The following is a 16,498-nucleotide window of genomic DNA, read 5'->3' as shown; positions in this document are numbered from 1 at the left end:
TTTGCAGGTTCACAGTCTCTTTATAGGTTCACAGTCTCTTTATAGGTTCACAGTCTCTTTGTAGGTTCACAGTCTCTTTACAGGTTCACAGTCTCTTTATAGGTTCACAGTCTCTTTGTAGGTTCACAGTCTCTTTATAGGTTCACAGTCTCTTTACAGGTTCACAGTCTCTTTATAGGTTCACAGTCTCTTAGTCGGCAGGCCTGGTGTTGCTCCGTGGACTCTCAGCAGTGCACAATGGTTTGCACTGACAGTCTTTGAATGGCAGACTTCCTCTCTCAGCAATACTGGACGTCCACGACCGGAGCTCCCACAGTCCAGGTTCCTACAGGACTTTACAGAGCTCAGGTTTTCAAGCTGCACCCATCCTCTGTCATGAAGCAGAAGTCATGGCGTGTGTCACAGACCATAGGGGTTGACATACTTCCTCTCCCTCAATCCTGCACTGTTTGCAAGACGGAGCATAAATAACACCCCAACTCATCCCCACACATTCCAAAACTACCTTCTGCCACCACTGACCGTTTCACTGAATGCCAGGTCAGCCATTCAAACTGTGGTAATGTACTGGGTACCGGTGCTTACTGCACTCCAGCAGTAAACATGACTCTCCTATCAGGGTTTACGGGTTTTTATATACACCCTATACTGCCAAAATAATTGGCAATCTGAGAAAGAATCACAAGTCGTATTTAGTTCCATATGTTCTACTTAGTGGGGCTCCTTTGGCCCTAATGATATCAGATACTCTCCGTGGCATACTTTCTACTAACGTCTGATATACTTCAGCTAGTATTTCCCTCCATTCATCCTGCAAACATCTGTCGAGTTCTCTCAAAGAAGATGCCTCAGCCCATCTACAATGGTGGAAGGAGCGTCGTCACTGGACAGTTGAGCAATGTAAGAACATTCTATGGAATGATGAGTCAGACTACTCCATGTACAGATCAGATGGCCATACCCGGGTGTGGAGAGCCTGGGGAACACCTCTGCCTGAGTTTGTTGCACCAACAGTTAAATACGGCGGAGGATCTGTTATGGTCTGGGGGTGTTTTATGTGACATGGTCTCCGACCGTTTATTGTAGTGAGAAGTACCATGAACACGGCGCTGTACCTCGATATTCTAGACAATAATGTGCTGCCGACACTTTGTCAATATTCCGGGAATGGTCGGCCATACTTCCAACGTGCCTGGTCACGCATCCAATACTGCTTTACGTCGGTTTTAAGATATGGATATTCCATGATTGGACTGGCTGCACAAAGTCCCGACCTGAACATCTTTGGGACAAACTGGAAGATTGGGTCAGCGAATATGAACAGCGCCCATCTTCTATGAGAGAACTCGCCAGATGTTTGCAGGATGAATGGAGGGTATCAAATGTTAGTAGAATGTATGCCATGGAGAGTATCAGATGTCATTAGGGCCCAAGAAGCTCCACTAAGTATAACATATGGAAATAAATACTACTTGTGTTTCTTGCTTGGGGTCGTTACTTTCGGTAGCAGAGTGTATCCAGGACTTCTCAGTAAAAACATCTGCTACTAGCAGGTGAGGCTATTTCTATGGTGGGAGGAAGGAGTTTCTACTCAGACCCTCTGGTCTTGGTCTGGTAAGCAAATGATGGCAGGAACGTGCGTCACGGGATGACTCTGCAGATCAGCCCTGTGCACACTGACGCCTATATAAGCTGATGGAGAAGGTGTGATCTGAGCAGAGGCGACCAAGAGTCCGAGAGCGATGGCCCAGCTCATCGTCTTCTGCTTTGTGGGCTTTATCCCAACGGTGTATGCCACAGTGGCCGGTGAGTGACTCTTATACTTTTATGTAGTGAATGCAGGAGGACGGGTGACACAACCACAGAGGTCGCAGTCAACGGATCTTGTAGTTCTGGTAGCAACAAGCGGAGCAGAACTATATAGAAAACTACAGGAATTCTGGATTTTAACGGCTCCCTTTACTACTATATGCATGTAGGTATGTTTAGTGTATAGACCTCCTAACGAGGTGTAGCAGAGATGAGTTTGACATTCTACTGCTTCATATGTGCGCCTGAAATAATTCATTAACTTACAATAATACTTACAAGTAATTTTCTGAAGTCACCATGAGATGTGCCATATGACAAACTCAGCTCTGCTATGTTTCTAGAATGACTTTAGCTCTAGGCCTCTGTCAAAGGATGCTGAGAAATCAGAAATAATTTCATTGGAATATTTCAAAAGTAAGCAATATGGCGAAAACTGATGTAAATAATCCGACCACTAGGTGGCAGCACACACATTGTATTGTATAAATAGGTTTGCGTGTGATTGTCCTCAGTGAGAGAAACCCAGTGATCTTGTAGATATGACACCTTTTAATGGCTAACAAAAATACATGATGTTACAGCGAGCTTTCAGGGATATCGCCCCCTTCGTGAGGCTATTGTATGAAACTAGTCTGGATGAGATATAATTATAACATACAGATGCAGAGGGGGGGGGGGGGCACCCCTCTTGATCTAAATAAATGTTCACACACGGACATTTGAGACTGTTCTGCACTCAAAACCTAAAACAGACAAACAGAGCGGAGACATACATCGCAAATCAGTCCACTGAGCTCAGGATAGTTTTATGATGTGTCTTATCACTCCTTCAACCTGCACATGGAAGGAGATGCAGCACCACCTAGTGGAGGGCAACATTATTACATGGAAGGAGATGCAGCACCACCTAGTGGAGGGCAACATTATTACAAGTCATGTTCTGAATTTTTATGAAGTTTTAAAGAAAAAAAAATATATATATATGATTGAGAAGAGGACGTCCCTCTTGACCTCCTTCAGTCCTTTCAAATTTTCCACTTATGCAAGAATCCTGGGCTGGTTTGTAATATTTACACTTCAGGACTGTTTAAGCGACAGGATAAAATCTTTTCTCTGGGGAGCGGGTAATATTACCTGCCTTTAGTCTTCTGCGCGGGTTCAGTGCCAGATCTGTATTCTAGTCATTGGAATCTGAATCTGAATTTTCAACCGCAAATTTGAAATCTGCTTTGTGTTCCTATGGATCCACGTATAATATCGCCCACGGGATCCTGCCGGTTCACAGGCTAAATCCACCCGTAGATCTGCAATAAAATACGCAGCAGGAATACTCGGCTCATCTGCGGATTTCTGCCTTTGGCTTTAGAGGCAAAATCTGCGCTGAAAATTCCGTGCTGCAGCCCGCTGCGCTCGGACCCCAACGCTAGCAGGGCGCAGTACGCATTAGGCTGGCTCCACACGGGCGATAGTGATTTTCCCAGAAATGTAGGTGTGTGGGTGGGAGGGGGTTGGGGCTTGAAGGAGATATGGTACGGAAAATCTCTCTGGGGTCCCCAGTATGTGAATGTCAGAAATTGGAAATCTTCCCCCCTACAACCCCACTCAAACAAAAAAAGAAACATTTCAACTTCTACAGTAATTCAACTTAAAATGAACCAAAATGTGATCAAAAGACAAAGCCGCCCATCAGTCCAAGGGCAGGATTTTGTCCCAGAACAGGATGGGTGTCATATCACCTGCTGTTGGTCTTCTGAGCTTCTGTCCCTCTGATTCACCGCTTCTGGGCCCCGTTTTCGCGAGTCCAACAAGCCTGCCACAATCTTTTGACCACCAAAGGCTGGCTCCACACGGGCGAGAAAACCGCATGATTTTCGCCTACTGCGATAGTAAAAAAAGCAAAATATGAAACCAGTGATTTACAAGGGTTTTATTCCCATCTGCGATGGTTTCACTGATGCGATGTTGAGGGGGTAAAAAATCGCGGCGCGCTCGAACTATCTACGATGTGAGATTATTTTATCTCCCATGTATTCCTATGAAGCTTCTTTTTATCGCATCGCAACACTACAAATGCGCGCTGTGATGTGATTTCAACATTACAGTTCCATTGACTTATGCAATAAAAAATTGCGCAAATATGTCCTGGCAGCGATGCAAGACTATCCTCCAGAAGAAGCATCGCCGACGCTCACAAATCACCGTGAATAAAGACGCGGTTTTGCCACAATTTTCTTGCGACAAAATCGCGCCCGCCCGTGTGGAGTCAGCCTAAATCAGTGGATGTCTCCTTTAAATAAGTCGCCCCCTCCCTTATAGCCCCGTGTTCACTCAATATTGTGACGGTTATTGTCTCACATCTGCAGTACCTCTGGAGATGGTTGTCCCAAGAGCTGACCCTTCACAGACATATATAGGCTACCAAGACGAACACTTAAACATAAACAGCACCGACTAAGTTAGATATCTGGATACACACAAGAGACAATCACTACTGATCGGTCAGTGGGGGAAAGATCTATCTCCATTTTCAATACAGAATTGGTTTTTGATGTAGTATAAAAGAAAAAATTAGCTCTGGAACCTTCCTGGTGCCACGTGTGCCCGCACTGAGAGGGGCGTCTAGATGTCTGGGGTGGGATAAAGGACTTCAGAGCCATATGATGAAAGAGCCGTCAGTCCGGATGGATATATAGATAGAGCTGACATCTAACGGTGTTAGCTCAGCCCCAACCCTCTGGATGATGCTAGTAGAAGCTGGTAGCAATGGCTGATAGTTCGTAGTTTAGTGGTTCTCTCAATATAGAAAAGACCAATCAAGGAAAATAAATGATAAACAGGCCGGCAGCCCCGATGGTCGACTGCTGGCGGAACAAGAGCTGACAATTCATTTTAATATTTCCATACAGAATACCAGCTGGAGTCCCAACCTCTGCTGCCATGTGAACTTGCAAGAGAAAAAGCCGTTGCTACTGGAGCCCCTTATATCCCGCAATGCTCGGAGGAGGGGCTATACAGGTAATGATACAATGCAGCACTGTGTGTCCTCTGCACTCTCTAGGAGTCTATGGAGGCTCCCTGGCCATCAGAATGCACATGGGTTCTCTGACGCAGGGTGGGTGAAAATGAAGATTATTATTCCTAGCGATGCAGGAAGTCATAGAGAAGGTTCCCTGCTGTATTCCTACATTACTTGTACCTCAATATATCTGTGATGTAGTGTCATATTTCATCACTAGATGGCAGCAACATCCTAACGCTCAGCAGAGTTTTCTGGTTCTCTGTAAATAATGCGTAATCTCAAATATACTTTATCATTCAGCTGCATCATCTATAAGACATGACTTGGCAGTTAGTAAATGAACTGGTCAGTAAAAAATATGGCCTGAATGTGGGCAGAAAATATGCCCATGTAAACGGGCCCTTACCGTGTAGGGAGCACTGGGAAAAGGGGGTAGCAGCATGATGTGGAGAGAGTGCATGAAGAAGTTGTCATGGTAGTCTGGGCCTAATAGAGGTGAAGAGCGATAGCAGACATCACCAGTCAGAGGAGACCTCATCTGTGATCACTGGAGGTAACTGCACTGTAATCACTATCACAGTCATTAAAGTTTTCTGTAAATAATAAAGAGTAATCTCCAAATAAAAGTAAAGTTTCACAACTTTCTAATATACTTTATCCTTCACTCATTATCTTCAAGGCATGACTTTGCAGCCAGTAAATGAGATTAGAGTGGTGTATCTGTTGTAGTTGTGAGTGGGCCCAGGGGAAGACAAAGGTCCCTTGCCAATTTGTCAGCCTTGTCAACACCAGTTCCCCCACATGGCCTCACCTCTGTACTGCAACTCTATCCAGTATCTCCACTTCTCCACTCTGCTTCCCTCAGTCTCCTGTTCGGCCAGTATGCTCACACTGCCACCTGAGAGGCCTGACACCTCCTCCGGCTCATACTGTACGGAGAGCAGGAGACTCGAAGGAGGAGTCAGCCCTTCCGGTAGTACTACGAGCGACCATGTGAATGGAGCTACTGGCCAGACTTGCAGTACAGGAGTTGGGGTGGGGGACAAAGAGAGGCCACTATACTTATGTGTGGACCTACAGAGGGGCTCTGGGAGTGCATACAGGTCATTACCCCCTCTACTCTTCCTTAGTCAGACCTCATCTGGAATACTGGGTCCAGTTCTGGGCACCCCACTTTAAAAAAGACATAGACAAACTGGAGCAAGTTCAGAGAAGAGTTACCAGGATGGTGAGCGGTCTGCAAATCATGTCCTATGAGGAATGGTTAAAGGATCTGGGAATGTTTAGCTTACAGAAGAGAAGGCTGAGAGGAGACTTAATAGCGGTCTACAAATATCTGAAGGGTTGTCACAGTGCAGAGGGATCAGCCCTATTCTCATCTGCACAAGGAAAGACTAGAAGCAATGGGATGAAACTGAAAGGGAGGAGACACAGATTAGATGTTAGATAGTGAGGGGATCAATGAGTGGAACAGGTTACCACAGGAGGTGGGGAGTTCTCCTTCAATGGAATTCTTCAAACAAAGGCCGGACAGACATCTGTCTGGGATGATTTAGTGATCCTGCACTGAGCAGGGGGTTGGATCCGATGACCCTGGGGGTCCCTTCCAACTCTACCAGTCTAGGATTCTGTGATTATAACTTTATGGAGACAAAGAGGGACATTATTACTTTTCAGGGGTAGAAAGTGATCATTATTACCTCATGGGGGCCACAAAGGGAAATTATTGCTGTGTCGGGCATAATAGAGGATTATTACTTTGGGGGGCACAAAGGGAGGCACTATTACTACGTAGGGAGCACTGAGAAGAGGGGTAAGAGGAAGAGCGTGCAGGAAGAAGTTGTCATGGTGGTCTGGACATAGAGGAGAATACAAAAATGGATATGACCAATCAGAGAAGACATCACCTGTGATTACTGGAGGTAACTGCGCTGTAATCACTATATATTATTATATACTGCACTATATAGAGGTCTACTAGAGCTGAGCCGCTGTATCTGAATTTACCAAGTTATGAAGGTTTATGTGATACTTATATATACAGTCATAAGGAATGCTAAGTGCCGCCTCTTTGAATTCTATGGTTTTATGTACTTATGTATCAGGACATAGGGAAAAAAGCATCTGCTCCTCAGAAGGTTTTCAGATTAGGTGAATACAACCTTCGGCTAGTTTCACACAAGCGTTTTATTACGGCGATTTTCGCGGTAAAACGCCGGCCGAAAATCGTGACTATGTGAAACATTGGATTCCATTGCATCCATTCAGATGAATTTTCCGCTGCGTTAAAGTGGCCGGTCGGGAAATATAGTGCATATGGTCCTATCTTTTGTGGGAACATGCCATCCATCACCGTAGACTTCTATGGGAGCCTATGACAGCTGTCAGAAAAGGGAATTGGGAGGGAGTTTAGCAGCGACTCGCGTTGCTACAGTCCCTCCCCCTCCCCTTGCTGGCAGTTCCCATAGGTTGGGGAGGGAGTTTAGTACGACTAACTCCCGCCCTCTCCCCTTGCCGGCAGCCAGCAAGAGGTGGAGAGGGAGAGGGAGTTTATGGCACTAGCTCTGCTAAGCTCCTGCCCCCTCCCTTTGCCAGCAGTTTGCAAGGGGCGGAGAGGGGGGGGGGGCAGTTTGATGGCCATCTGAATGGGCGACAAAACTTGGTCGCGGCTGCCTCTCATTCATGTGATTTTCAGCCGCAATGCAGGCAGCTAAACATCGCAGCGCCCGTGTGAAAGAGCCCTTCGATAAACCACACATTACACAAATGTGTCATTATTTTTGGATTCCAATGCATCAGATCACGCAGGCGTAGTACCGCGGCGTAACAGCGCCCAGTCAGGAAACTATCTACCTATGGGAGCCAATGACAGCGGCCGGAGAAGGGAGGGAGTGTAGGAGCGTGACTGCTAAAATCCCTCCCCTTCCCTTTTCCTCTCCGCCCCTTGCCGCTATTTGCAATGGGAGGGGGCCGGACGGGACGGAGCTAAGCGCCGCAACGCCCCGCCCCCATCTCATTGCTGGCTGTGAACAATGGGTGGGGAGGGAGCTGGAGCTTAGCTCCACCCTGTCCTGCCCCCCCATTGCAAACAGCTGGAGGGGAGAAGAGAGGAGGTGAGCAGGCGAGGGGGAGGGAAGAGAGAGGCAGCTTAACAAAGGTAACGTATACCGCCTGCCGTGAAAGCGCCGTCTGATGTACACTCATATGAATAAGCCCTAAAGCTCCTCCTACAAGCCCCTGCCTCAGGGGGGACCTAATGATTTACACCTCTTCTGGCCCTGTGTAATCGGTCGTGTTCTTCTTCATCTGAGGGTCTATTTACCGAGTATCAAGACCTTCTGAGAACGAGGTGATCCTTAAGTCCTGACATGTAAGTCCACAGAATTCAGGCGGGCGCACTTAGTTTTTCTCATGACTGTACAGGACTGTGCAAACGGTTCAGGCAGGTGCGGGAAACAATGCTGCAGAGTAAGAAATAAAAGGGTTAATAGGTTATTGTTGTCAATTAGCAAAATGCAAAGTGACAGAACAAAAGAGAAATGTAATCCTATCAGTATTCCGTGTAACACCTTCACCTCCATCAGTTCTTCTCGGTATACTTGCACACAGGTTTTGAAGGCACTCGGCAGGGAGCTTGTTCCAGACATCTTGGAGGACTAGGTATAGATCTTCCGTGGATGTTGGCTCGCTCCAATCCTCCTGTCTCTTCATGTAACCCCAGACAGACTCGATGTGAGATCCGGGCTCTGAGGGGCCACATCATCACTTCCAGGACTCCTTGTTCTTTACGCTGCAGATACTTCTTAGTGACATTGGCTGGATGTTGGGGGTTGTTGTCCTGCCGCTGCAAAATAAATCTAAACTCAATAAAACGCCCCAAATTCTTACTTTGCTTACTTTGCTACAGGATTGGAGGGCAACTCAGCAGTGAGACCCCCGCCAGTCAGCAACGTATCCCCTATCCTGTGTGTGTGTGTGTGTGGGGGGGGGGGGGGGGGGGGGGGGGGGGGAGAGAACTTATGATTCTGCTACAATCCTTTAATTCGTGAGAAAACCCCTTTAAGGAGATCCAGCAAGTGTTGTCTTCTTTACCAGCAGAGATGTAACTTCCCGCCGGCACAGATCATCACAGCGCCACTTCTTGTTTTGTATACAGTATATCAGAGCCTCGACATCCCATGTTTCCTTAATGACTGAGTCTAAGCCGTTTGCTCCTTACCGCTCCTGTGTTCTAGGAATGTCCAGTGTGATAGAAATGGCGCCACCTGCTGGTGTGTAGATGTTGACGGCGCGGAGGTCCCTGGCAGCAGAGCGTCGGGCTCGCCAACCACATGTAAGGACAATGTCAGTGTATCACGTCTGTCTGCTAAATATTCCACTTAAAGGGGTTTTATTAGAAAAACATGGCGGACGTCTTCCAGAATCAGCGGCGGTCTTGTCCCAGGGTTGTGTTCTCAGCTGCAGTACCAGACAAAGTCCATGGACAAAAGGGGCGCTGTTCTTGTAAGAAAGTGGCCATATCATTCTGGTACATTCCGTCATGTAGTGCTCCTGGGACCTGTAGTTCTATGCACTTCGGGAAGTACACTACGGCAGGAGTGGGTGATTTGGCCGGCTGATGATATGGAGTTCTCCAGGCAATCACCGCCGGTCTGTGCACGAAAATACCAGCCGCTCTAGACGGTGCGGTCAATATACCATTACATCGGATAGATAGATACATAGGAGATAGATAGATATGAGATAGATAGATGATAGACAGATGGAAGATAGACAGATAGATAGATATGAGATAGATAGATAGATAGATAGATAGATAGATAGATAGATAGATAGATAGATAGATAGATAGGAGATAGATAGATAGATAGATAGATAGATAGATAGATAGATAGATAGATAGATAGATAGATAGATAGGAGATAGATAGGTAGATAGGAGATAGATAGATAGATAGATAGATAGATAGATAGATAGATAGATAGATAGATATGAGATAGATAGATATTAGATAGGAGATAAATAGGAGATAGATAGATAGGAGATAGATAGATAGATATGAGATAGATAGAGAGATATTACATAGATAGATATGAGATAGATAGGAGATAAATAGGAGATAGATAGATAGGAGATAGATAGATAGATATGAGATAGATAGATAGATAGATAGATATGAGATAGATAGATTGATAGATATGAGATAGATAGATAAATAGATATGAGATAGATAGATATGAGATAGATAGATAGATAGATAGATAGATATGAAATAGATAGATAGATGATAGATAGATATGAGATAGATAGATAGATAGATAGATAGATAGATAGATAGATAGATGATAGATAGATAGGAGATAGATAGATGATAGAGAGATAGATAGATATGAGATAGATAGATAGATAGATAGATAGATAGATGACAGATAGATGATAGAGAGATAGATAGATATGAAATAGATAGATAGATAGATAGATAGATAGATATGAGATAGATAGATGATAGATAGATGATAGATAGATATGAGAGAGAGAGAGATAGATAGATGGAAGATAGACAGATAGATATGAGATAGATAGATAGATAGATATATGAGATAGATAGATAGATGGTAGATAGATAGATGATAGATAGATGATAGATAGATATGAGATAGATAGATAGATAGATAGATAGATAGATAGATGATAGATAGATAGATAGATAGATGATAGATAGATATGAGATAGATAGATAGATAGATGATAGATAGATAGATGATAGATAGATAGATGATAGATAGATATGAGATAGATAGATGATAGAGAGATAGATAGATAGATATGAGATAGATGACATATAGATGATAGAGAGATAGATAGATAGATAGATATGAGATAGATAGATAGATATGAGATAGATAGATATGAGATAGATAGATAGATGATAGCTAGATAGATAGATATGAGATAAATAGATAGATAGATATGAGATAGATAGATGATAGATATGAGATAGATAGATGATAGATGGATGATAGATAGATAGATATGAGATAGATAGATATGAGATAGATAGATGATAGATAGATAGATAGATAGATAGATAGATAGATATGAGATAGATAGATAGATAGATAGACAGGAGATAGATACATATGAGATAGATAGAAGATAGATAGATAGATAGATAGATAGATAGATATGAGATAGATAGATAGATATGAGATAGATAGATAGATAGGAGATAGATAGGAGATAGATAGATAGATAGATAGATATGAGATAGATAGATAGATAGATAGGAGAAAGATAGATGATAGATATTAGATAGATAGATAGATAGATAGATAGGAGATAGATAGATATGAGATAGATAGATAGGAGAGAGATAGATAGGAGAGAGATAGATAGGAGAGAGATAGATAGGAGATAGATAGATAGATAGGAGATAGATAGGAGATAGATAGATAGATAGATAGATATGAGATAGATAGATAGATAGATAGGAGAAAGATAGATGATAGATATTAGATAGATAGATAGATAGATAGATAGGAGATAGATAGATATGAGATAGATAGATATGAGACAGATAGATAGATAGATGATAGATAGATAGATTAGCAGGAGGACCTAAGACCCCCATTAATCAGTGGTGCAGCATTATTCTTCCTGCTGTTTTGGGGGTTTTGGTTTGTGGAGTCGCCTCTATTACCTCTCTGTACCCCACCACAATGGCCTCCCCTTTCACCCCTCACATCTGTAGTGACGTTTCTTATCTTTTGTCTTTTAGGTTTATCCTTTTGCCAGCTGAAGAAGCAACAGATCCTCCTGGGCGGCTACCTGAACAGCAGCTCCACCTCCTTCATCCCCCGCTGCAAAGATTCAGGGGGCTACGAACCTGTGCAATATGATCAGCAACGGGGCGAGTTCTGGTGTGTGGACAGAGAGGGCATGGAGATCTATGGCACCCGCCAGATGGGGGCGCCACTGCAATGTGAGTCATTAGCACAGAGCTTTAGGTGGGATAATTCTGAGGGCAGGAACCTCAACCAAGCTTAAAGGGGTTGTCCCACGCCGAAACGTTGTTTTTTTTTCAATAGCCCCCCCGTTCGGCGCGAGACAAACCCGATGCAGGGGTTTAAAAAAACAAACCGGATAGTACTTACCCGAATCCCCGCGCTCCGGTGACTTCTTACTTACCTTGCGAAGATGGCCGCTGGGATCTTCACCCTCGGTGGACCGCAGGTCTTCTGTGCGGTCCATTGCCGATTCCAGCCTCCTGATTGGCTGGAATCGGCACACGTGACGGGGCGGAGCTACGAGGAGCAGCTCTCCGGCACGAGCGGCCACATTAAGAAGAGAGAAGACCGGACTGCGCAAGCGCGTCTAATCGGGAGATTAGACGCTGAAACTAGACGGCACCATGGAGACGGGGACGCCAGCAACGGAGCAGGTAAGTGAATAACTTCTGTATGGCTCATAATTAATGCACAATGTACATTACAAAGTGCATTAATATGGCCATACAGAAGTGTATACCCCCACTTGCTGCCGCGGGACAACCCCTTTAAGAATGATGGGGACCATGTTGACACAATAGAGAAGCGTGGGTGGTCCATGCTTCTGCCAGAGGGGTATTGACTACAGATGTAGACCAAGTGATGACTACAGGGCCTATGGAGATAGGGGGCCTGTCACTGAACTGTTCCCTCTGCTTCAGTTACCACTAGAGGGTGCTCACTTTGGCTGTAGATTTTCCTTGCAGATTTGCAGTAACTACAATATGGACAATGTGATTGTTCTCAGCGAGAGAAACCAAGTCATCTTGTAGATATGATACATTTTAATGGCCACCAAACATACATGATGTTACAGCGAGCTTTCCAACCAATGCAGGGTTCTTCCTCAGGCTTAATGGAATGTATCTGAAGAACCACGCATTTACGTGTCCCACCTCCGTTGTTGTGTACCTGATCCGGGGCAGTAAATGTCCTGTTGGGGGGCTTTATATCAGGGAAACAGGACAAAAACCGAGAGCGAAGATGAGATCTCACCGCCACACGATTAAAGAAAGAAAGACCGACTTACCCGCGGCCGAGCATTGTTCTAGTCGATTTCATTATGCCCGAAGAAGAGCCCGGGTAAGTTGAAAGCTCGCTGTAACATCATGTATTCTTGTTGGCCATTAAAAGGTCTCACATCTACAAGATGTCTTGGTGTCCTCACTGAGGACAATCACATTTTGCTCTATTGGTGACACCGGACCAAACTTTTAGCAATATGGATGACACTGCAGAAATAATCTGCATTAAATTAGTGCTATTATTGATGGTGATCAGTGCTATTATTGATGGTGATCGGTGCTATTATTGATGGTGATCGGTGCTATTATTGATGGTGATCGGTGCTATTATTGATGGTGATCAGTGCTATTATTGATGGTGATCGGTGCTATTATTGATGGTGATCAGTGCTATTATTGATACGAATGATCGGTGCTATTATTGATGGTAACCAGTGCTATTATTGATGGTGATCAGTGCTATTATTGATGGTGATCAGTGCTATTATTGATGGTGATCAGTGCTATTATTGATGGTGATCGGTGCTATTATTGATGGTGATCGGTGCTATTATTGATGGTAACCAGTGCTATTATTGATGGTGATCGGTGCTATTATTGATGGTGATCAGTGCTATTATTGATGGTAACCAGTGCTATTATTGATGGTGATCAGTGCTATTATTGATGGTGATCAGTGCTATTATTGATGGTGATCAGTGCTATTATTGATGGTGATCGGTGCTATTATTGATGGTGATCGGTGCTATTATTGATGGTAACCAGTGCTATTATTGATGGTGATCGGTGCTATTATTGATGGTGATCAGTGCTATTATTGATGGTGACCAGTGCTATTATTGATACGAATGATCGGTGCTATTATTGATGGTAACCAGTGCTATTATTGATGGTGATCAGTGCTATTATTGATGGTGATCAGTGCTATTATTGATAATAATGATCGGTGCTATTATTGATGGTGATCAGTGCGGTGATTTATGGTGATGAATGCGGTGATTTATGGTGAACAGTGTGGTGATTGATAGCGATTGGCGCGGTTATTGATAGTGATCGGTGCGGTTATTGATGGTGATCGGTGCAGTGATTGATGGTGATCGGTGAGGTGATTGATGGTGATCAGTGCTGTTATTGATGGTGATCAGTGTGGTAAGTGATAGTGATGGGTGTGGTGATTGATGGTGATCAGTGTGGTGATTGATAGCGATTGGCGCGGTTATTGATAGCGATTGGCGCAGTTATTGATAGCAATTGGTGCAGTGATTGATGGTGATCAGTGCTGTTATTGATAGTGATCAGTGCTGTTATTGATAGTGATCAGTTAAGTGATTGATGGTGATCGATGTGGTGATTGATATTGATCGATGCAGTGATTGATGGTGATCAGTGTGGTGATTGATGGTGATCTGTGTTGTGATTGATAGCGATTGGTGCGGTTATTGATAGTGATTGGCGCGGTTATTGATAGTGATTGGCGCGGTTATTGATAGTGATTGGCGCGGTTATTGATAGTGATTGGTGCAGTGATTGATGGTGATCAGTGCTGTTATTGATAGCGATCAGTGCTGTTATTGATAGTGATCAGTTAAGTGATTGATGGTGATCGGTGTGGTGATTGATATTGATCGATGTAGTGATTGATGGTGATCGGTGTGGTGATTGATGGTGATCGGTGAGCTGATTAATGGTGATCAGTGTGGTAAGTGATAGTGATTGGTATGGTGACTGATGATGATCAGTGTGGTGATTGATAGCGATTGGCGCAGTTATTGATAGTGATTGGCGCGGTTATTGATAGTGATTGGTGCAGTGATTGATGGTGATCAGTGCTGTTATTGATAGTGATCAGTTAAGTGATTGATGGTGATCGATGTGGTGATTGATATTGATCGATGTAGTGATTGATGGTGATCGGTGTGGTGATTGATGGTGATCGGTGAGGTGATTGATGGTGATCAGTGCTGTTATTGATAGTGATAGTGAAGTGATTGATGGTGATCAGTGCTGTTATTGATAGTGATAGTGAAGTGATTGATGGTGATCGGTGTGGTGATTGATATTGATCGATGCAGTGATTGATGGTGATTGATGGTGATCGGTGCTGTTATCGATGGTGATCGGTGCTGTTATTGATAGTGATCAGTGCAGTGATTGATGGTGATTGGTGAGGTTATTGATGGTGATCAGTGTGGTGATCAATGGGGATTGGTGCTGTTATTGATAGTGATCAGTGCGGCGATTGATGGTGATCAGTGTGGTGATTGATGGTGATCAGTGAGGTGATTGATGGTGATCAGTGTGGTGATTGATGGTGATCAGTGTGGTGATTGATGGTGATCAGTGTGGTGATTGATGGTGATCAGTGTGGTGATTGATGGTGATCAGTGTGGTGATTGATGGTGATCAGTGTGGTGACTGATGGTGATCAGTGTGGTGACTGATGGTGATCAGTGTGGTGATTAATGGTGATCAGTTTGGTGATTGATGGTGATCAGTGTGGTGATTGATGGTGATTGGTGAGGTTATTGATAGTGATCAGTGTGGTGATTAATGGTGATCAGTGTGGTGATTGATGGTGATTGGTGAGGTTATTGATAGTGATCAGTGTGGTGATTAATGGTGATCAGTGTGGTGACTGATGGTGATTGGTGAGCTGATTAATGGTGATCAGTGTGGTGATTGATGGTGATCAGTGTGGTGATTGATGGTGATCAGTGTGGTGACTGATGGTGATTGGTGTGGTGATTGATGGTGATCAGTGTGGTGATTGATGGTGATTGGTGAGGTTATTGATAGTGATCAGTGTGGTGATTAATGGTGATCAGTGTGGTGACTGATGGTGATTGGTGAGCTGATTAATGGTGATCAGTGTGGTGATTGATGGTGATCAGTGTGGTGATTGATGGTGATCAGTGTGGTGACTGATGGTGATTGGTGTGGTGATTGATAGTGATTGGTGCTATTATTGATAGTGATCAGTGCTGTGATTGATGGTGATCAGTTTGGTGATTGATGGTGATCAGTGAGGTGATTGATGGTGATCAGTGTGGTGACTGATGGTGATTGGTGTGGTGATTGATAGTGATTGGTGCTATTATTGATAGTGATCAGTGCTGTGATTGATGGTGATCAGTGTGGTGATTGATGGTGATCCGTGCCGTGATTGATGGTGATCAGTGTGGTGATTAATGGTGATCGGTGCTGTTATTGATGGTGATCAGTGCTGTGATTGATGGTGATCAGTTTGGTGATTGATGGTGATCGGTGCCGTGATTGATGGTGATCAGTGTGGTGATTAATGGTGATCGGTGCTGTTATTGATGGTGATCAGTGCTGTGATTGATGGTGATCAGTGTGGTGATTGATGGTGATCAGTTTGGTGATTGATGGTGATCAGTGTGGTGATTAATAGTGATCAGTGAGGTGATTGATGGTGATCAGTGTGGTGATTGATGGTGATCAGTGTGGTGATTGATGGTGATCAGTGCTGTGATTGATGTTGATTGGTGAGGTGATTGATGGTGATTAGAGATGAGCGAAGGTGCTCGGCCACGCCCCTTTTCCGCCCGACTACCGCGATTTCCGAGTACTTCCGT

The 16,498-nt window shown here is 44.2% G+C and overlaps 1 protein-coding gene across 1 annotated transcript in view; it reads left to right on the top strand.

Annotated features, from left to right (window-relative positions):
* Window positions 1-3,963: 3,963 nt before the first annotated feature.
* TG (thyroglobulin) overlaps window positions 3,964-16,498 on the top strand; it is a 218,158-nt gene continuing 205,623 nt past the window's right edge. The window contains exons 1-4 of the mRNA XM_066578917.1: window positions 3,964-4,012; window positions 4,719-4,827; window positions 9,067-9,164; window positions 11,610-11,813. Of these exons, the coding sequence (XP_066435014.1) occupies window positions 3,964-4,012; window positions 4,719-4,827; window positions 9,067-9,164; window positions 11,610-11,813 (460 nt within the window). The remainder of the gene's footprint in view (window positions 4,013-4,718; window positions 4,828-9,066; window positions 9,165-11,609; window positions 11,814-16,498) is intronic.

The sequence above is a fragment of the Eleutherodactylus coqui genome, chromosome 9 (assembly GCF_035609145.1).
Source record: "Eleutherodactylus coqui strain aEleCoq1 chromosome 9, aEleCoq1.hap1, whole genome shotgun sequence".
In the NCBI taxonomy this organism is placed as follows: Eukaryota; Metazoa; Chordata; class Amphibia; order Anura; family Eleutherodactylidae; genus Eleutherodactylus; species Eleutherodactylus coqui.
This window is presented reverse-complemented; position numbering and strand designations above follow the sequence as displayed.